At 40.5% G+C, this 24,409-nt stretch overlaps 1 protein-coding gene across 2 annotated transcripts in view; it reads right to left on the reverse strand.

Annotated features, from left to right (window-relative positions):
- The window catches only part of LOC124115178 (adipolin-like), a 70,945-nt gene extending 47,031 nt beyond the window's left edge, over positions 1-23,914 (reverse strand). For both annotated transcript variants that reach the window (XM_046476084.2, XM_046476085.2), the window contains exon 1: positions 23,482-23,914. In XM_046476084.2, coding sequence (XP_046332040.1) covers positions 23,482-23,646 — 165 coding nt within the window. In that variant the 5' untranslated portion in view covers positions 23,647-23,914. The remainder of the gene's footprint in view (positions 1-23,481) is intronic.
- Between the last annotated feature and the right edge of the window lie 495 nt (positions 23,915-24,409).

Genomic DNA, 24,409 nt, shown 5'->3' on the forward strand with positions numbered 1-24,409 from the left:
AAATCCACAACTTATTTTGAAATTATAAACGGGCATTCCGTCAACCTTGCCAAACTCCACGATGACAGTTACATCATGATCATTTGCCATCACACTTTCTTGTGGAAGTATCGTGGTATTTTTGAGTCCTATAAAGCTCTCGAACCCACACGACACCAGTTTGCAGGGAACTAGATGAAAAGTGTTTTTTAAATATTTAACTTAAATACCCACATGTGTAAAAACTAGTGGGTAAAAGAAATTTGAATACGCAGATAGAATTACTGATACCCAATGATTTTAAAATGCATGGGTAAAATACCCACAACACCAAAAGCTTATCTGGAGCTCTGAATAATACAACATTTTACTGCCCAAATAAGATTGTTACTGGTGTGTGACTTCATTGATAATCCCAAATTTATTACGCATATACGATTATTACTGGTGTGTAATGTAATCGGCAATATGATCCAGGTAATATGATCCAGGTAATATGATCCTGGTAATATGATCCAGGTAATATGATCTAGGTAATATGATCCAGGTAATATGAACTGGATAATATGATCCAGATAATATGAGCTGGGTAATATGAGTCAGGTAATATGAACTGAGGAATATGATCCAGGTAATATGACCCAGGTAATATGAACTGGGTAATATGATCCAGGTAATATGAACTGGGTAATATGATCCAGGTAATATGAACTGAATAATATGATCCAGGTAATATGAACTGGGTAATATGATCCAGGTAATATGATCTAGGTAATATGCTCCAGGTAATATGAGCTGGGTAATATGCGCCAGGTCATATGAACTGGGTAATATAATCCAGGTAATATGATCCAGGTAATTTGATCTAGGTAATATGATCCTAGTAATATGATCAAGGTAATATGAACTGGGTAGTATGAGCCAGGTAATATGATCCTGGTAATATGATCCAGGAAATGTGATCCTGGTAATATGATCCTGGTAATGTGATCCTGATAATATGATCCAGGTAATATGACCCTGGTAATATGACCATGGTAATGTGATCCAGGTAATATGATCCAGGTAATATGATCCTGATAATATGATCCTGGTAATATGATCAGAAAATGTTACCTTGTTGCACTATATAGCAGCCATCATGAGTTTTATTGCTTTGTCTATCCTCCTCATTTTTTATTGTTTTTTTTAAAAATTTGTACAAAAATGTAAGATAATATTTTATGGCGGAACTATGCGAGCGGGAATAGTTTCTGAATATCAAATTCCCCGTCGCGGCGTTGCGCTTATTGCCAACATACTGCACCCCTGCAGGTAGTAATGGTATTTAAACAGGGATCCTCCATGAAATTAAATAACTGCATTCTATAAAAGAAGAAATATGTTATGAATAGAATATCCATGTTGGATATGGCCGGTTATAGCCAGCCCCGTGCGGCGTTACTGCGTCGTGTTCCTGCAATGTGGATAGTTTGTGATACAGTAACTAATAACGGGGCCGCAAGAATGTGCTTCAAATAACATAACATTTAAACCAATCAAAAAAGCGTCAAGGTCAGGTGCACAAATGGTTATCGGGTTTATAAAAGTGTAGTTTAATTAAACGCGTGTTCCATGTATATGGAACCTGGGCTCTCGCTATGCGAGGATGGACGAAGTACACGCTTGTCTTGCGGCTTCTGTGGAGATGACGTGATCGGCCCACAATGATACTACACGTGCTGTGCCGGCCCCAGGTGGAAATACCGATTCAATATAATAGAGAGCAATATCGGGATTTCATAATGTATGTAACATATGTACCATCAAAACAGAAAACTATATTTTTCTTTTTCGTCGAATATAAAACACGAAGACGGACTGAATTATTTGCCTCCTTTGAATTCTAAACAGCAATTGTTAGTAATGGAAGTCTGGGTGTGCGAATACTAGCTACTTAATATTGAATCAATGTCTTCTTTTAAACATACGGAGGCGATTATTCATTATTCGTTTGATTCCATATTAAAGCGGATGTGATGCACAATTTTATATAAAAAATAAGACACAAGGTATGACATAAAACTTGTATTTAATCAGAGATATTGACGAGTCATAAATGTCCTTTTCTCACTTTAAAGAATGGCTTTGTTATAACAATGATATGCAAATATTGATAACGTTAATAACAATCATCATCATCATCATCATCATCATCATCACCCCAACCTCCATAAATTAACTCCTTTGGTGTGTCAAGAGGATGGGACTCAGTGAAAATCTATTTCAAGAATTGTCTTACTTTTTCAACTTTCAAGTTAGTTTCGTGAAATTTTGCAAAATTTAAACCATGTCTTTACTACGTCGCTAAGCCAAGAACAAGCATCGACAGCATCGCCTTGAATGCTCTCTATTATATCTGCATGCCCCTCGGTCAACGTGCTCGGTGTTGCCAAACAGGACAGCGTGGAACTCCGCAGCGGGCACGTCGTTCTTGTGGACACACCAATTTTCATGGTTGCGTTGTTGCGCGCCCGGTATTTATTTTCGTGGGGAGACAATTTGTTAAGATACCTAAACGAATGGTGGTAATCTTTATGGTGCTTCCGTGACAAACATAACTTTCGTCATGTCCTGTTTCAAAACTCCCCCCAACTACTCCCGTCTATGGCTGTTTGATATGATAATGTTGTTGCGCATGGTGACAAACCAAGTCTAATGGAATCGTGCCCAGCTTTTGTAAAGGATTTCCGCCATGTCCTGGTGATGTGTGAGTGAGTGAGTGTGTTTTGAGTTAACGCCGCTTGGTGTGGGAGGAAAGTCATAAGTAGTGCAGGTCTGGGACGTTTACCATTTTTATGAAACCACCAACACGGTAATACTGATAAAAAACCTCGAAACATAAACAGGGCGAACCGGGATTCGAACCCACGATCCTAGGTTTCTGGTACTCCTGCGAGACTGGTACTGAGGTCACGGGAAGTTCTGGAAGTATTTTAAACACATTGGTGTTAGAGTTTTGGAATTCCCCTTCACAGGCCTCGGGGCAGATGCGTTCTTCAGCTATTTTTCTAGTTTTCTAAAAGTACCTTTCGACAAGTGGCTATTGTATCAACTGAAAAAAACTACATCCTGAAAACTAGGTGGGGTTTAACGTCGCGTTCAAGATTATTACACTTATATATCGACGTGCATGCACGTGCGCTTGTGTTAGTGTTAGTGTGTTTGTGTTAGTGTTAGTTTTCTATCCACTATACATCGGAGCCAATCTCCTGGCACTCTACCCACTACACCACGGAGGCGGTCTCCGGAAAGACACTCTATCCACTACACCACGGAGGCGGTCTCTGGGCAGATAATCTATCCACTTCACCACGGAGGCGGTCTCCGGGCAGACGCTCTATCCACTACACCACGGTGGCGGTCTCCGGGCAGATAATCTATCAACTACACCACGGTAGCGGTCTCCGGGCAGTCAATCTATCCACTACACCACGGAGGCGGTTTCCGGGCAGATAATCTATCAACTACACCACGGTGGCGGTCTCCGGGCAGTCAATCTATCAACTACACCACGGTGGCGGTCTCCGGGCAGACACTCTATCCACTACACCACGGAGGCGGTCTCCGGGCCGACACTCTCTCCACTACACCACGGAGGCGGTCTCCTGGCTGACACCCTATCCACTACACCACGGAGGCGGTCTCCTGGCAGACACTCTATTCTCCGCACACCACGGAGGCGCCCACCGGACAGACGCTCTATCCTCTACACCACGGAGGAGCAACCCCCCCCCCCCCCCCCCCCCCGGAACAAATACCCTGTGGTACACTGACGGATATATAAGTCAAGTTATGGTCGGTTTATGTCGTATTATTAAATTATAAGGTCATATGAGGCGTACAGTCCAAACGTTGGTCAAAATGACCTCGGAAGACGCGGATATTACACATGTGACAAGTATAAATCCGTCGCTTAAAATATCGTCATGCTCAGGGTAAACATGTATAGCCCTCTAAGTACTACAGATATTAATGTGAAGAGAATACGTTACGTTAATATAAATTCTATATTTGACACTGTCACCTGACATTTTAGAATGTTCAACTACAATTTACTAAAAGGCCTTATGACCTAAGATATTGATTTAATTGAGCTCCTTTATATATGATATTTCACATGCTTTGCGTTAATGAGACAGGTGTTTTCGTCTGGTGAATTGACGGTTCAGTAAAATAATATTGTTGTTAAAATTAGATACACAAAGACTTCAATACAGTTTAAAATGGTTGCTTTGTAATTGACGTCTAAACCCCTACTGCAGTACACACAACTCCCTTATCAAGCTTGATATGCAGTTTAAAGGAGACGAGTGGTAATATTTCTCCTTCTAAACACTATAGCTTGACACGTGTACTTTTGACATAATTTTCTGTATAGATACACTGCCTCTTCAGAGACAAATACACTCTGCCTGTGACGTGAGTTTTTACTTCAGATCACATGAGAATTTGCGTGAGTTGAAGGTTTCGAGAACGGCCGCCGGTGTGGCGGGGACATACAACTGGAACCAACTGGAACCAACTGGAACTTATAGAAAACCAAAGTCCATGAGAAAGTGCCGAAAAAAACCTTCTCTCCTGTGTATCTGGCATTTATTTATCAATCTTTCTGGCGACTAGAATGTCATAAAATACTTTCTCAACCGGAGTTTGGAAAAAGAAAAAGCTTTGTTGAGTCGTGTGAAAAGTGTGATGCCAATTGCAGATACGTGTTTCTTATTTTCACCAGGGCCTTGTTCCTAAAGCCATCTTAACGCATGACTCAGGTAACTACGAGGGTTAACAGACTGCCATAGCAGTGAACGAGGCCCCGTTCTCTAATACAAATTGAAGGGAGCTTTTATCACACACTTGTCAAACGCTTTTCGCAGGGATATTGACAGATGCATGTCTCGAACTCGTTTCAACTAAGGGCACGCTTTTTTCTTGTTTTTCATCATCGATCGACCTACACCAAAACTTTGTTTCATTTTATGAATTCCGATTCCGATATTAGAATAATTTTCCATTTCCAATTTGTACTTTTTGATGTAGCCAGTTCTGGCGACCAGATTTTACCAAATCAGGAGCTTCTGTTTATCATTGTTGTCATGGATAATAATAATAATAATAATAATAATAATAATAATAATAATAATAATAATTTCTATTTCCATTTTTGTTTGTTACAAAAGTGACAAGAAACAATATTCCATAAATGTGGCCTCATGCATATTGTATCTGCAAGATTCAGAGAGTATTCTGTTTGTAGTTGCCAAGAAAGTTTGTCATTATCAGGAAAAACCCTTCACAGTGACATGGGCCTTGTCGGGCTAGACCTTTGTATCAGGCCATCTGTTGGAACAATGACGTACTTTTATCCGATTTGTAATTGTGAATCGTCAAGCGTGTTTGAAGTGTTCATAACGCATTCAGGATGCCAAATGCATTCATGCATTCTTTGATGCATAGAAATACTTGTTGAAACACGAGCACCTGGAACCTATAACGATACAATCCGATTGGTCAGTCTGCTGGTTGTGAATCGACGTGTACAATTACAAGTCCCCCTTTGTAAATCCCCAAACGAATAATATTAGCACAGTTTAAACAGTTATAGTCAGAGGGGGAGTGGATTGTGTTCACTGTAGCTGGTATAGACAGAAAAGTGCTGTTTTCAAAGTTATGTGTAAAAGAATAAATGAATAAAATCTTTGTGTTGTTTTTGGTACATTTAACTTCGTCTTCTACTGTCGTTGACAATACAATGACAGATTGATATGGTTTACCCTATGTAGTGTGTCAGAAATGATTTATGTTGACATCAAGCACTTTTATATTTAATTTATTCATATTTTTATCAACCAATGCATCTATTTACATGAAACATTTGTTTTGTGTCTCAATTAATAGTTGGGTGACATTTTTAAAATTAAAAATCTGTCCCTTGTCACTACCTTTCTATTTCTGCGCATACATCTTTACAAAATACCTTGCAAAAAGTGTTTGGTTTATTGTTAATTATGTAAAATGGTCGATTTGAGTGTTAATCTAACAATGTTTTAAATGCATCCTGAACTCTCACACCGCGCTTCACCAAGGGGCATGGGTCGCCCAGTACAGTGAGGCATCGGCAGAGTTGTCTTTTAGGCGTGCCAGAAACTGCAGTTCGAATCCCGGTTCGCTCCGAATATGTGTTTGTGATCATCATCATCACCATCACCATCACCATCACCATCATCATCATCAAACTCGTCCCCAAAATCACGTATAATAATAAATACACAATATGGTAGAAATATTATCGTCTTCATCGTCGTCATCATCATCAACCTTATGATAATCGTCATCACCGTCATTATCACATCACCGAAGGCAGGTAATCGGTCGTGGGGAATCTGTACTATCAGCAGCCCGGTAAGTGGAAGGGTGTTTATGAGATACTTGTCTTCTCATTGGCAGTCCTGCCATTCCTGCCATTACCCTATCTGCCTCCTCCTTAGCTTCTCCTCCAGTTCCTAGCCGTGGAAAGTCCTTCTGGAAACTCTACCTCGTTTGATCATGACCACGCTTAGCCTCCTCAGACACAAGCCATAAACCACCAACCAAATACGACCCATCACTCGTCAGAAGCATACCGTTAAATGCTCGTTAAAACTACACTCCGCCAGTCAGTGCTCCACTATTTGAGAAAGATTTCCAAAATTACAAGTTATACAAACCCATTGCGTTTAATTCGATAGTCTAATAGGGTATTTGGCTGACATTAAACGTCCGTTGATTTAGACGTTAGTTTCGTATTTTACAAAATGGCGGAGTCGGGTTTCAGTGATTGGTGACGGGATTACAACCATAGACGTTTGTGTCGAGTTTTACTATTGGATGATGGTAATTGTAGAATGACATTTGCCCTGCGTCAAACATCTACACATAGTACTTTGACATGGGGAAGACGACGTTTTAATGCCCAACAATAGCGTCAAAGTAGTGTTTGTGTTCTTAAAGGTTTAGACACAATTGATGCATCCGTTTATAAGGAGGCACGTACCCGTATCTGAAACGGACACATTTGGCATCTGACGCATGCTCATGTGATATGCGTGTCGGGCAGATATGAACGTTTTATCTCAGGGAGGCGTAAAACGTCCCCTTGAAGGACTCTCTCTCTCTCTCTCTCTCTCTCTCTCTCTCTCTCTCTTTCTCTCATGCACCAAATATTTGATATGCATACATTTGAAAACACAATGCAAAATTAGGATAAGTTGACATGTTGATACTGTGATATTCAGCATCAGTAGGATTAAAACGGGTGGTCTAGTGGTTTATGACGTCTCTAAGGCGTGTTAGGATTCATATGTTCGAATCCAAGAAACTTGATCTAGGCGAACCGGGATTCGAACCCACAACAAAAGGTTAAGGTTTCTGGCACGTCTGAAGGCCAAATCAGCGCAACGAATTGCAGCGACTTAGACGACTCGGACAACCCATTGCGGGTTAGAAATGGTTCCCCTTGTCCGAGGCTTGTAAGAGACGATTAAATGGATCGAGTTGTCATGCTCTGTCTTGGCCGGTCGCGTGTCATTGTGCGCCGATAGCATAAATCGTCGCGACTGTTTTGAGTCAGTCACTGCTTCGCTTGTCCCGAGCTATTTACAGCTTGAAATTATCTTTATATTATTTGCTAGCACAATGCGAGTTCAATCTACATGCAGAACGAACGGAGAAACAGCTGATGAAGAAGGGAGGAAAGTTCGCAACTGAGTGAGTTGGGCTTCGCGACGCTTTCAGCATTATCAGGGACGCCAGAAATTGGCTTCACACATTGTACCCACGTGGGGAATCGAACCCGGAGCTTCACCGCTCCTAGGTGAAGAAGAAGAAACCAAAGTAGAATAAAAGTTACCCATTCATGATCATAGGAATATTACAGTCTCGTGTCATTAACATTTCACAAATGACGACTTCAAACATATTTTGTGGCTACTTTATCCAGATGTAAATGAGCTAAGCTTCACCGAAAGCAACCCCGCATCTTCAACATAATAGCGCATATGATGAATGGGAAGGACCACCTGGGTTGTGAAGAGCACTGGGTTAAGTATCGGAGACTTCTAACCAGCCGGGTTTCAAGGGGGCTTGACATAACACCACGGTGGGGGGAGACTCGCCCCGACTCCATGTGAAGGGGGCAGCAGTGTTATCGGGAGGGGACAGAGCTTAGCCATAGACATGTACAGCGATAGACCCTTATCATCGTACAGACATGCTAAATAAAACATGAAAATTGAGCCGATCGGTGGAGATTAGTTAGGCGACTGAGTGCCCACCCGACTTCCAAACTGGCGACAAAGCACACGATTGAATTAGCTCTTTACTCGGGTTTAGCCCCGTGTAAAATCTCTTCATGGATTAGAGAATCTCTACACCACCAGTCGGTATCCCTCGGCAACTTTTCTCTCCATTTTTTGCGCTTCACTCAGTCAAATCAATGGAGTCAAGAACATCTCAACTGGGAGACACGTCTGCCATATTGAACATGCATGCACGTCCGCTGCACGCGCAGAAAGCACGGGTCTTTCATGCATGGACTGCACGTGCACATGCTGAATGGACGTGGCGCTAATTACACAAGCTTCACGACTGCAATGTCTTCAAGTATTATAAACCCGGCGCCAGAAGTTTTGGGAGTTAAAATAGGGACAAAAGTGAGCTCGCACTAGCGTTAGTTAATGACACGGGAGAAGGGACCGGATGATGAAATGCGTGAACAACTATTGAAATGTAACGGAGCAACAGACGACAGCTTCATTATCTCCGACAGCCGATATAGGGGAGCTCAACAAAGGTAGACAAACCCTCTTCACCCAACACGGTATAAAGTTCATCTGGCCATGAAGCTTTTCACGAGCTTTAGTCTATGTAGGGTCCTTGACGGTTTCTCGTTCGTAGAAAATAAGAGAGCCTTTGCTATAGTCCCAACTCTGATGTCTAGTGGGGAGCAAGTGAATGTTTGGAAACGAAGAGATTAACCCGAGCCATGACTGTTATGTTAATACCCTGCCTCTAGACTTGGGCCACCCGTACAGTGGCTTTACGTCGTCACAGGAGATCGTCGTGGGGTACTTTTCGTTACATGTATATTTTTCGTAGTTGTAAACGATGTTTGCGGCTGGCTGTAGGGAATATTAACCTTTTGGCTTTCTCATGTTCAAATCACAATTCGCTTCCTGTTTTGAACAGATATTCCGATTCAAGTTCTGTAGCTCACATAAAGACACATTCATTTACAACCGGGGAAGATAAACCCCAGCTGTATATTCAGTATAAAAAGGAGATTTCTGTTCTATTTAAATGAAATGACAAACCACGTATACATTTGGGTACAAAGTGACGTACATATATTGAAATGTAAAACTCGAAATCGATTATCTAATATGTGTTAGAACCGCTCCATCGCAATACTTACTTGCTACCATCCGGATTGAGATATAATTTTCCTGTACCAACTAACACAGTACTTGCGACCATCCGGAGTAAGATATAATTTTCCTCTACCCACTAACACACTACTTGCGACCATCCGGAGTGAGATATAATTTCCCTGTACCTACTTACACAGTACTTGCGACCATCCGGAGTGAGATATAATTTTCCTGTACCTACTAACACAGTACTTGCGACCATCCGGATTAAGATATAATTTTCCTGTACCCACTAACACAGTACTTGCGACCATCCGGAGTGAGATATAATTTTCCTGTACCTACTAACACAGTACTTGCGACCATCCGGAGTGAGATATAATATTCCTGTACCTACTAACACAGTACTTGCGACCGTCTGGAGGAACGCAGTGTTCTTGTACCAACTGACACAGTACTCACCACAGTACCTCTTACCAACATCCCAAAATATATCGGTGGTATCTTTTTGGAAAATAAGATGATTGTCAGAGAGATGTTGCCACAGACAGATGATTGTCACAGATTGACGGTTGTCATAGACAGATGGTTGTTACAGACTGACGGTTGTCACAGACGTATGGTTGTCACAGACAGATGTTGTCACAGACTGACGTTTGTCACCAACCCAAGTATGAATCACCAACCCAAGTATGAATCACCAACCCAAGTATGAATCACCAACCACAGTATGAATCCCCAACCCAAGTATGAATCACCAACCCAAGTATGATTTACACACTAAGTATGAATCACCAACCCAAGTATGAATCGCCAACCCAAGCATGAATCACCAACCCAAGTATGAATCACCAACCTACGTATGAATCACCAACCCAAGTATGAATCACCAACCCAAGTATGAATCACAAACCCAAGTATGAATCACCAACCCAAGTATGTATCCCCAACCCAAGTATGAATCCCCAACCCAAGTATGAATCACCAACCCAAGTATGAATCACCAATCCAAGTATGTTTCACCAACCCAAGTATGAATCGCCAACCCAAGAATGAATCACCAACCCACGTATGAATCACCAACCCAAGTATGAATCACCAACCCAAGTATGAATAACCAACCCAAGTATGAATCACCAACCCAAGTATGAATCCCCAACCAAATTATGAATCCCCAACCCAAGTATGAATCACCAACCCACGTATGAATCACCAACACAAGTATGAATCACCAACCCACGTATGAATCAACAAACCAAGTATGATCCACCAACCCACGTATGAATCCCCAACCAAAGTATGAATCACCAACCCAAGTATGAATCACAAACCCAAGTATGAATCACCAACCCAAGTATGAATCACCAACCCACGTATGAATCACCAACCCAAGTATGAATCACCAACCAAAGTCTGTATCCCAAACCCAAGTATGAATCACCAACCCAAGTATGAATCACAAACCCACGTATGAATCACAAACCCAAGTTTAAAAAAACAACCCAAAGTATGAATCACCAACCCAAGTATGAATCACCAACCCAAGTATGAATCACCAACCCAAGTATGAATTACACACTAAGTATGAATCAACAACCCAAGTATGATCCACCAACCCACGTATGAATCACCAACCCAAGTATGAATCACCTACTCACGTATGAATCGCCAACCCAAGTATGAATCGCCAACCCAAGTATGAATCACCAACCCACGTATGAATCACCAACCCAAGTATGAATCACCAACCCAAGTATGTATCCCCAACCCAAGTATGAATCACCAACCCAAGTATGAATCCCCAACCCAAGTATGAATCACCAACCCAAGTATGTATCACCAACCCAAGTTTAAAAAAACAACCCACGAATGAATCAACAACCCAAGTATGATCCACCAACCCACGTATGAATCACTAACCCACGTATGAATCACCAACCCAAGTATGAATCACAAACCCAAGTATGAATCCCTAACCCAAGTATGAATCACCAACCCAAGTATGAATCGCCAACCCAAGTATGAATCACCAACCCAAGTATGAATCACCAACCCAAGTATGAATCACCAACCCAAGTATGAATCACCAACCCAAGTATGATTTACACACTAAGTATAAATCACCAACCCAAGTATGAATCACCAACCCAAGTATGAATCACCAACCCACGTATGAATCACCAACCCAAGTATGAATCACCAACCCAAGTATGAATCACAAACCCAAGTATGAATCACCAACCCAAGTATGAATCACCAACCCAGTATGAATCACCAACCCAAGTATTAATCACCAACCCAATTATGAATCACCAACCCAAGTATGAATCACCAACCCAGTATGAATCACCAACCCACGTATGAATCACCAACCCAAGTATGAATCACCAACCCAAGTATGAATCACCAACCCAAGTATGAATCACCAACCAACGTATGAATCACCAACCTAGGTATGAATCACCAACCCAAGTATGAATCACCAACCCACGTATGAATCACCAACCCACGTATGAATCACCAACCCAAGTATGAATCACCAACCCAAGTATGAATCACCAACCCAAGTATGAATCACCAACCCAAGTATGAATCCGCAACCCAAGTATGAATCCCCAACCCAAGTATGAATCACCAACCCAAGTATGAATCACCAACCCACGTATGAATCACCAACCCACGTATGAATCACCAACCCGAGTAAGAATCACCAACCCAAGTATGAATCGCCAACCCACGAATGAATCAACAACCCAAGTATGATCCACCAACCCACGTATGAATCACTAACCCACGTATGAATCACCAACCCACGTATGAATCACCAACCCAAGTATGAATCACCAACCCAAGTATGAATCACCAACCCAAGTATGAATCACCAACCCAAGTATGAATCGCGAACCCACGTATGAATCACCAACCCAAGTATGAATCACCAACCCAAGCGAGAATCACCAACCCAAGTATGAATCCCCAACCAAAGTATGAATCAACAACCCAAGTATGATCCACCAACCCAAGTATGAATCAACAACCCAAGTATGAATCACCAACCTAAGTATTAATCACCAACCCAAGAATGAATCACCAATCCAAGTAAGAATCACCAACCCAAGTATGAATCCCCAACCAAAGTATGAATCACCAACCCAAGTTTAAATCAAAACCCAAATATGAATCACCAATCCAAGTATGAATCACCAATCCAAGTATGTATCACCAACCCAAGTTTAAATCAAAACCCAAATTTGTATCACCAACTCAAGTTTGTATCACCAATCCAAGTATGAATCACCGACCCAAGTAGCATTCACCATCCCACGTAGTATCCATTAATCCAAGTATGACCCATCAATCAAAGTATGAACCACCAACCCAAGTATGATCCACCAACCAAAGTATGACCCATCAACCAAAGTATGACCCACGAACCAAAGTATGATCCATCAACCCAAGTATGACCCATTAATCAAAGTATGACCCACCAACCCAAGTATGATCCATCAACCCAAGTATGACCCATCAATCAAAGTATGACCCACCAACCCAAGTATGATCCACCAACCCAAGTATGATCCACCAACCAAAGTATGACCCATCAACCAAAGTATGACCCACCAACCCAAGTATGATCCATCAACCCAAGTCTGACCCATCAATCAAAGTATGACCCACCAACCCAAGTATGATCCACCAACCCAAGTATGACCCATTAATCAAAGTATGACCCACCAACCCAAGTATGATCCATCAACCCAAGTATGACCCATCAATCAAAGTATGACCCACCAACCCAAGTATGATCCACCAACCCAAGTACGATCCACCAACCAAAGTATGACCCATCAACCAAAGTATGACCCACCAACCCAAGTATGATCCATCAACCCAAGTCTGACCCAACAATCAAAGTATGACCCATCAACCAAAATATGACCTACCAACCCAAGTATGACCAACCAACCAAAGTGTGACCCACCAACCAAAGTGTGATCCTCCATAAAGAAACAAATCACTGTCAATTCCCGATAGAGTTTTTGCGATCAATCCGAAATTCGCTGCTGACATAAAACAGAATTATATTTGATACAACTACATTTGACCCGTGAAGACCTGGGGTAGAATAGGTCTTCAGGAACCCATGCTTGCCGTAAAAGGCGACTATGCTTGTCGTAGGAGGCGACTAACGGGATCGGGTGGTCAGGCTCGGTGACTTGCTTGATGCATGTCATCGATCCCAATTATGTGGATCAATGCTCGTGATACTAATCACTGGATTGTCTGGTCCAAACCGCCGTCATATAGCTGGAATATTTCTGAGTGCGGCGTTAAACAACAAAGCAACCAACCAACTACAACTACATTTGGATTTAAATTGTCTACATTTGGGTATATTTGACTAATATTTCACTATAATATTTCACCAATATCACAAGAGACAAAGAATAGGCTTTCAATTGCAACATCGCACCCATGTTCGGAATCAAAACATTGTCATAGGCAGGGCGAGCGAACGCTTTACCCACAGCCTTATCGTATGCAGGAATGTTTAACGTTTGGGTATCATGACGTCACACGGTCCTTTATTTGTCAACTGATAGACCGAAGGATCGCTCTATCATTAGTGAGATATACACAATTATCTTTCAATTGACTACAGACAGACAACCGAGAGGCAATCTTTATCCAAATCTTATCACGCTCTTTATCCGACAATTGTCTTGTTGATGAGGTTAAACGTACAGGATGACATCACCTTGGAGAATGGCATCCATGAAATCCGGGTTATGTGTACGCGCTGGGCGTGTATAGGGTTAACACAACGCAGCACGTGCAGATGAGAGCAATGCGCATGACAATAAATAGCATACACATATGTGTATTCAGTGCAGATTTTTGTTTATAATTCCAGTATCCGCCCGTCCGCATTAATTCTCGATCCGCACTTTACATCTGCCCAACAGATCGATGAGCCTCCATTGCCCGCCGGAGTATGAGAAGCCTCACAAAATTATACTTAATTGTTCTCATTACCTTCCAGTGTTCCATCAGATGCCAAGTGGAGGAAGTTAAACTGGAGTTATCATCTTGAAAATGAAATTGAAAAGTGCATATGACTTGCACATGGCACTGACTAGATATTGCCAATTTGTCTGATCGTTTCAGAGGAATAATGACCGTTTCCAAGTACTAGGGGTAAGCTGAATTGAGACGACTAGTCATAAGGAAGCGCCACATGCAGGAGTAAAAACATACACGATGGTATACGCGTAAACACCTCAGTGTATACATATGGATGAGGGTAAAAAACACAACTGTTTAATGGAGAAAATGTGTATTTGCTATAATGCTCTCCGGGAATTTCGCCATACAAGCTGTTAATTAATCGAGGTGAAAATTCGTATCGGTTCTACTTAGACAGTTTATGTAAGTCAACATTCTTACAAAAATCCTGTATACAGGTTTAAATAGTTTGAAGTAGTTTTTAAGTGGTTCGTTATTAATCTTGAAAAAGGGTATGAACCTATTTCACATCAGGGAGCATCCATTTTATTTTATTTTACTCAATTAATTTTTTTCTAGGTTTATCCAACAGACTATTTATTTCCTGAGCACCAACAAACAATCTATTCATTTTCACTACTGAGACCAAAATATTGACAATTAGGAATATGACACAAAATAAACTATTCATTTTTACACCACTGCTAACAAATTATTCATTTTTGCACCACTGCTAACAAACTATTAATTTTTGCACCACTGCTAACAAACTATTCATTTTTACACTACTGATAACAAACTATTAATTTCGGGCACATTTCTGAACAAACTATTCCTTCACTGAAATCGAGTGGATGCTCCCTTATACAGTTTGTTGCTATGAAGTTTAATACAAAATCAAATGCTAACCTTAGGTAACATTGAAACAGTTGTCTCTCTTTTTACACACGATATATTATATCAAATACATAATTGAGGAAAATATTTGCATGAAATACACAATTGAGGCCAAAAGTTTTATTAAATACGTAATATGAGGCCAATAACGTTATTAAATACAAAATAAAGTAGAAGAATATTTTAAAAACAAATTATTATTTTTCAGAATCTTGACACGTAAGAAAATGATTTTTTAGGATCCTATTAATGTCTTTATGACGATGGTCGTGTGCTGACATTGGTGGTTCAACACGCCTGGGAAACAAGGTGAACGTCATTTGGTGAGAACATTCTCGCCTGTGAATGCTAACTATTTGATCCCGGCAGCATACCTGCGAGAGCAGCACACAACCCATGTGTTGATAAACTGCTCCCTAATTTAAAATACATGTACTTACAGCGATGTTTTCGTATCTACTCAACACGGGGCGAGATAATCGTGGCAAGTCAATACCAAGTGAGACACGTTCGTCTCGAGCTGCTGTATTTGAAACAGTTGTGTGAGAAGTAGCATACATGCACTTGTAATGAGAAACATGTCCATTAAAATATACATTTAAATTTTCGAATATAGTAGAGTGAGCAGAAAGAACTGTTTGTAACATTATCCACCTTCTGTGCGAACTATTAGAAAACTATCGGGCACGTACTCTCATTAAGGCAAACCCTTTGATAAAATCAAGCTAACAACTTTGATTAACCTTGTTAACCGATTCGATGGAAACCAATTTGATCCAAACCCATTAAACCTTTGTGGAAACCCACTAATCTCTTTGTGGAAACCCACTAACCACTTTGTTGAAACAAACTAATCTCTTTGTGGAAAGCCATTAATCTCTTTGTGGAAACCCACTAATCCCTTTGTGGAAACCCACTAATCTCTGTGGAAACCCATTAATCGCTTTGAGGAAACCCACAAATATTTTGTGGAAACCTCACAATGCTTCGAGGAACCCACTACTCCCTTTGTGGGAACCCATTACTCTCTTTGTGATGTTGTGTTTATTGTTTGACGCCGCAATCAGCAATATTCCAGCTATATGACGGCGGTCTGTAAATAATCAGGTCTGGATCAGACAATCCAGTGATTGACATCATGAGCATCAATCCACACAATTGGTATACGATGACATGCATCAACTAAGCCAGCCAGCCTGACCACTCGATCCCGTTAGTCGCCTCTTACGACAAGCATAGTCACCTTTTACGGCAAGCCAGGGTCGCTGAAGACCTATTCTCCCCGGATCCCTCTCTTTGTGAAACCCCATTAATCAATGGGTGGAAACCCGAGGATCTGAACGAGGAATCCTATTTGCTCTATGAATCTGTCAAATAACACCACTAATGTCAACCTTTCTGAAAACGTAGCATGTTTGCCTCTGTTACATGACAAAGATTGGTTTTCATCAAAAGGGTTAATGTGTTTTCAATCAATTGGCTAATGAATTTTCACCAAAGGGGATCGATGCATTCATGTGAGGGGTTAACGTATTTTATCACATGGGTTAACGTTTTTGAAGAAGGATTCACACGTTTTCATCAAGTGGTTTCATTTGTTTGATCGAAGAGACTAGTGGGTTCCCACAAAAGAGATTAATGGTTAAATAAGGTTACTCAATGGGGTTAACTGATTTCTTTAAAGGATTTGCGTTGATCCCCCCAGAGGGGTTGATATCGTATTACAAAATATAATCCAATATGAAAGTTAAATAGTTGTCATTATATCTGTTACCGAGTTGTTTCATTAAGGGTGGAGTGAGTGTGAGTGAGTGAGTTCGGTTTAACGCCGCTTTTAACAGTATTCCAGTTATATCAAGGCGTGTCAGCTTGATGTGGGAGGAAAGCCCGAAGTGATGCAGGTCTCTGACGTTTACCACTTTGGTGAAACCCACGAGCACGGGTATGGTGCTGACAAACCTAGAAACATAATCGGGCGAACCGGGATTCGAACCCACAATCCTAGGTTTCTGGCGTGCCCAAGGGACGTAACTCTGCACAGCGAATCGCGGCGCCTTAGACGACTGGGCCACCCTTGCCCTCAAATGGGCGTTCATACTCGGATGCCACGTGAAGTATATAGTTGATCATGGGTAGTTTCTAGGTAAAGGTTGCATCCCAGAGTCATCCTGGTTATATTTCTCAGTTTGTCAGCACCTGACGCGAACCCAGACCTGCATGACCTTGGGTTTCTGGCTCGCTGTGATATGAGTGAGTGAGTGAGTGAGTATGGTTTTACGCCGCTTTTAGCAATATTCCAGCAATATCACGGCGGGGTACACCAGAAATTGGCTTCACACATTGTACCCATGTCGGGAATCGAACCCGGATCTTCGGCGTGGCGAGCTAACGCTTTAACCACAAGGCTACCCGACCGCCCCCGCTGTGATATGACTGAAATACTGTTTAAAGCAGTGTCAACCTCAACTCACTCACTTCTGAAGATACATGTTGTAAATAATGCTTCGTTAAACAAATGGAAACACAGATGCCCTGGTTCCGTCCCTCTCAACTTAGCATTAAAACTGAAATATTCACAGGAAAGAACACTTCATGTGGGCTTGAAGGAATATTGCTACAGAGGCTGGACCTCCCTGTCTGTAGGACAAATGAATTCGTACAGCACGTCAAAGAAGCTTTCTGGACCATTATCCTCATGTTTAAAATACAAACTCTCCTTACACGATGGTAACAAGGTCTACACGATGGTAACAAGGTCTACACGATGGTAACAAGGTCTACACGATGGTAACAAGGTCTACCCGATGGTAACTAGGTCTACACGATTGTAACTCTGTATTCACGACGGTAACTAAGTCTACACGATGGTAACTAGGTCTACACGATGGTAACTAGGTCTACACGATGGTAACTAGATCTACACGATGGTAACAAGGGTACACGATGGTAACTAAGTCTACACGATGGTAACTAGGTCTACACGATGGTAACTAGATCTACACGATGGTAACTAGGTCTACACGATTGTAACTCGGTATTCACGATGGTAACTAAGTCTACACGATGGTAACTAGGTCTACACGGTGGTAACTAGGTCTACACGATGGTAACCAGGTCTCAGTCTTAACGTTATTAAGAATGACGTCTCTGTACATATTTCATATGGTGTTTTTAAATGGTGTTCAATGATTTATATTCTTATGCACAAGAACAGGCTGTAAACACATACATGCGTATTCGCAACTGATATTTTATATGCATTGTCTTCAAATTGATGTACAAGATGACAGTGCTTTTGTTCTGTAAAGAGAAGAGGCTTATTTGTTCGAATGGGAATACAGCGTTATTCCCTATTCCTCTGATCAGGTTTCATCTGTGGCAATCATATCGTTAAAAAAATGTTCATCTATATCAAATAGTATTAATAACTTTATCATCGCAAACTGGCTTCAACAGGAGATATCGCCTGGGTGAGATCAAGCTAGAAGATATTAAATTGCATCACGATGCCTTGCATACCATTGTGACGTATTCGGTTTATATGACGTCATACTTCAAATGGCATCACTCATCCATCTGCCACAGAAGCTGAAGGGCATTCTAGACATTGGTTATTATTGTTAACGAACCGAAAAGGTTGGATGAAAGATTTGAGATGATAAATAATCTATTTCGTGTCTTTTTTATATCACATATATTAACACTCGTTAAAACAGTTGTGTGTTGATGTATGTAACATCAAAAGACGTGAAAATGAGATGCTCTAAGTACGTAAGCATGAAGTGTTACATGAAGTGCGTCAGGCAATAAATACTTGCGGGTGCTACCGGTAGGGCAGGACATGCTTACTCTTTTCGCGAACGCCTGGTGTCATCACTGACTTTCAAATCCATTCCTAATATTTAATCAGCTATTTGCCCTTTACGCCAAGTGGAATCTGTTTCGGCAGAAAATCTAGGCTGGATATTCTCTTGCATTGACAATTTATACATGCCAATGTGTTGTCCTTGATTTCATGTGAGTCTTTGTCATGTAATTATATGATGTTAATTAATCTTTATGGATATCATTCATAACGTATAGAGGGTCATAGTTACATCTTACTTGAAGCAAATATATATACACATGTTGACTTTGAATAGCCTTGGTCATGTTCACACTCTGAGTGTACAACATTTATACATATTGTCTCAGACGTTCGATGGATGAAAGGCATATCTGACTTGAAGCATTTGATTACATAGACATGTTCATCTTATTGACTTCATCTCGTTGTTATTTTCAGGGGCACCAGTAGTATCCGTTAATTATCAAAAGATGACCATTTGTATTTAAATCAGCATGGCTTCCACCCAATCTATTTTGTATGTGATGTTCTAACTTTATATGACTGAAAGTACATTTATCAAACTGAAAAACCCCATTATACCCACCTGCACAATACAATCAGTCCCGACAAATGACAGGGGCCATATCCGATAACATTGCATCAACATGTTGCCGATGAGATAAGAGCTGGGTCACATTGCTTCATACACAATCACCCATGTCCATGTACAAAGAGCATTATTCTCCACCTCATCTCCATACAGCCATTGCCCTTTGTTTGCAATTAGTTTCTTGAATAACGGACACACCTCAAATCTCAGAAACCTACCTGATCGATTCTTCCAACATTGGCACATTTGGTGTCAAATACCTTTGTTTTGATTGTTTTAAACTTTGCAAATTAAGGGGATACGAATTCTGAAAGGGACGGTCTTATTTGGAATAAGTGAAAAAGATAAACAAAACTTATAATAACAAACATAAAGACTTAAAAACAAAGGATAAACTTTGTGAATGTCGTGTACATAACTCATCGTGAAACCTCGTCACATCGATGTCCTCGAGGCCATCGCATCACGTCGACATATCCGTAGTTCGATACGATTAGTGTGTGGATAATAACAGGCTTATTCGTGAACCAAAAGGTTCCATCATTTTAAATATGTGTCGAGTTGATGGAGTTTCAGTTAATAGCGCTTCCCTGCACACATTGCTCCACTTGGTGTATGGAGCCACATTCATAGCCACATATCCTTATAAGTACTTACTCTGATCTGGTTGATATTGGCTGGTTTACAACTGTGTTCAAGTATTGAAGGATCTATTTCCAGGTTGCATTCCTTACATAGTCTTCCCGGACATTCTTTCTAACCACGTGACCTAATATAAATATCAATATGAAGACGATGCATCTCAAATAACATTTGTCTTTCAATTTGATGGTAAGATATTTAGGTAAGCAGTAAGCATCTCCATAGGCATCAACTGAAATTTCTGCTCGGATTGTCAAAACAAGGTAATTTGGCCAAGAAGTTTAACGTACGTTTGAGGTATATCGATGATCTGATATCGTTCTATAACCTTCAAATAGCCAATTCCCTTCCACTGATTTACCCACCTGAACTAGAAATATAGGAGATTAGTGAGACCACCTTATCTATTTCATATTTAGATCTATGCAGAAACATTGGGAGTGACAGAACACTCTCCACAAGACTGTATGACAAGAGGGATGACTTTCCAATAGTACACTTTTCCTTCATGTCGAGCAATATTCCAGCAGCTCCAGCCTTTCGTACTTACATTTCACAACTTTTGTGATACAATAGAGCATGCTTTTTTTACCATGATTTCAAAAAGCGTCATACGAACAATTTCGGTGAACAATTTGCTTGCATTTGCATGTGTTTGTGACGGCCACGTTCACCTTTGCGCGAACATCAGGTATTTGATGGTGATTCATAAACACATGCTCGTGATAAAGTCGGAATCGCACACTCGTCTCTTGTGAATATATAAAGAGCTTTGTCCCTTTTATTAAAAATGAATTACATCAATAAAAACATAAAATGAAATCTTATAAATTAACGGCATGTTCAGATATAACCTTTCAATCTATTGATACGGAACACTTAAACACAGCATGAGTTATGTTTCTTCAGTACCTGTTGAGGCCAAATTATAACCCCTTCATGTCATAAACGAATACATGCCTTTGACACATGCCGAAACAAATCTTAGTCATAGAAAACCACGTCAGAAAATATATATGTGTATATCAACTGCTTAAATATGCTCATTCAGGTCGTTGGGTTCTAGATTATCAGCCCCTGCCGTGCATATTCTTATTTATTTAAGCTCGTTCCAAGGTCCCCAGATGGAAGTTCTAATCTTTATGTGTTCACCTATCAAATGATCCCATATCAAAAGAAACCTATAAAAGAATCTCTCTATCTCAGCTTCAGAGAATTCAAGATTCATGAGATTTTGAGTTCATCACCAAATGCTAATAATCTCATCATGCATTGGTACTTAATCTGTGCTGGGCCCCTTGTCGTAATTACTAATTTGCTCATATCAAAGAAACATGATCAAGCCATAACTCCATAAACATTGTATCTACTGCTGAGCAAGTGTGCATGTCCATATGCTCCACTGCAAGTAGTCGCGTTCTGTTTATACGGACTGGTGCGATGGTGAAATTGAACATAGCGCGAGACTGATCATGAACAGGCCCTCTTGGCAATAGTCACCTATCTTATTAGCACTTTGTGAAACGTAACTCAACTCAACAAATCTAACCCCCCAAAAGGTTCAGATTCATCCGTCGTAGGTATGTGTGGACGTGTTCTTCACTAAGCAGGCAGAATCGTCACACTTTTGCCTGGATTGTGAGCTGTCTATTTTATCAAGGTTCCGTTGTATACAGATCCATAAACGATAGAAAAGCATTGTGGGTTTTTGTATTACTATAATTTAAAAAAGAAAACACTCTAATTAAATCATAAATTATGAATTGACCCTTACGGGAGTGTAGACGAAAAGTCCATTATACAAGACACACAAAAAGAACAAAACAAAGTCGTTCGACAGGTCATGGGTCTGCGAACTTGATTTAACAATGTTTTGTTAAATATTACAGTGGCATACATGCTCGTTGCTGTTTCCTCAGAATCTAGTATATAACATGAGTCGTGTTACACCGGTTTTGCTGAAATGACAGACACAGGCTTTCGACTCTGTTTATTTCAAATATATTTCAGATATATCTGACAAATATATAACACACTACATATATATTGTTCAATACATGTACGTTCGTTGAAATTCATATGCAAGTGGATTATCCATTTTAAAAGTCTATATATGAATGTTCACTTTTGAGTCATGTCGGTGGCTTGAATGTAAATATAGTGACTGTGTAATTATTGAAATGCTTGTAGCAAACTGCAGGACAGAAGAAAGCATACACTTTCAAATTAGATTTGACCAGAAAATGACAAACGTAATCAAAACAGTCGCCGAGACTCCAAACTCCAAAACGCCAACTATGTAACATGTATTAGATACATCACTATCGTATAACAATTTTCACACATAATGCATATGTATTATAATTCTATAATTGATTAGTATAATATGATGTTTTGATACTTCAATGTGTGTAGCACGTCATCAACATGCACGGGGACACCGTAGTGAGGCAGCATGGCGATGTTGTTGATGTAGTTACGGCGGCTATCATTGACGGTCACTTGAGAACATCGGACCACCGGCAACAACATGCAATATGCATGGGTGAGATTTGTTACGTTTCTCTATATTATCATATTATCATGATCAAATTTACAAATTCATGAATCCTTCATGAATCGTTCATTAAAAATATAGGGATACCATTTCACATATTGGTTTGCTACAAATGCATTGCGATATAACCAGACTTTCCATATTTATCTCATAACCTTATGTTTCATATTTATTTATGTTCATAACACAATAACTATTTACTTTCGGTTTGACATGGTGTACTTCTATATACAAAATGCATGAAATTTTATTATTATCATGTTCCGCCGATATTCGTAAAGAATGTCTTGGATTTATGTTTGTAGCTATTGTCTCTATTCTTATTACCCAATGAAAAAACTTTAAATCGTTTAAGGGAAATGACAATCAATTAAACAAACAATAAACATATACCACATGAAATAAGGCAAAGAAACCTGCTTCAGTTGATGACAAATTTACCGCAAGTCCTGTGAAGAAAACGTGATTTAGCAACAAAGATGTATGAATATAATCAGTTAAATACTTTAAGACTTACCTCGTCTCCATTTGTGCTGAGATTAGGAAAATCTTCTGGATCATATTCGTCTGCCCTGTCGGACACGAGGTAATCGTTCCGGAACGCCGTTCCTCTCCCCGTGCCCGCTACCCCCACCCCCACACAGACACATACCCCCGCCAAGAGGGGAAACACATTCAACATAGTTAACTAAATCTCTGTCCCACTTAAAAATCCTTTCCTTAAATTTCAATCTTTCACAAAGTCTTCAATTTCCTTCATTTCTCGTCTGCTCGCTTTCGTAGCTTCCATTTTGCTTAAAGTGTCGTCTGCTCTTATTGAGATATAACTACGCGCCCTTTGATGTGCTTTGAAGTAAGCTAATCCTATATCCCTCCACCAAGTCACTACCTGCGCACAAAACACTACACCGCGCCGATTCCATGAAGCCAAGCACTGAATGAGCCGGACCAGCGCGTTGGGCTACATGTAAACGCACTGTCACGTGACCACCGCTCGAGATTTGAGCTTCAGTACGGACGGGGAACGGGAAAGCTTCAATTAATTGCGATCTCTAATCGGGAAAGTAAAAGTAACAAATCCTAACTATGGATGCTAGATGCAGCTACTGTTGAAGTGTCCCCTTTCAGGGTTGGGGGCGATTAAGCACGGAGTGTACTCTAAACTAGGGGGACTTGGCTCTGCCCTGAACACTTAGACAGCCACTGTCTTGTAAATCCCTTCAAACGACCCTTCTCTTTTGATTCCTATTTTATATCGTGTCTCGAATGGCACAGATTTGGAGAAAAGATAAAGAGGGGGGACGTTTTGGCTTAAATTAAACTCCCCAAGACTGATACTGTCTGTTGTAACTGACTGTGTAAACATGTTCACATATGTATAGGCTGAAAGAGTCTGCTCGGCTGTGGGCAAGATTAATTCATGACTGTCGGGGACAGCTGAATTG

This window comes from Haliotis rufescens, unplaced genomic scaffold, assembly GCF_023055435.1.
Source record: "Haliotis rufescens isolate VD_foot unplaced genomic scaffold, xgHalRufe1.0.p SCAF_13, whole genome shotgun sequence".
Classification (NCBI taxonomy): Eukaryota; Metazoa; Mollusca; class Gastropoda; order Lepetellida; family Haliotidae; genus Haliotis; species Haliotis rufescens.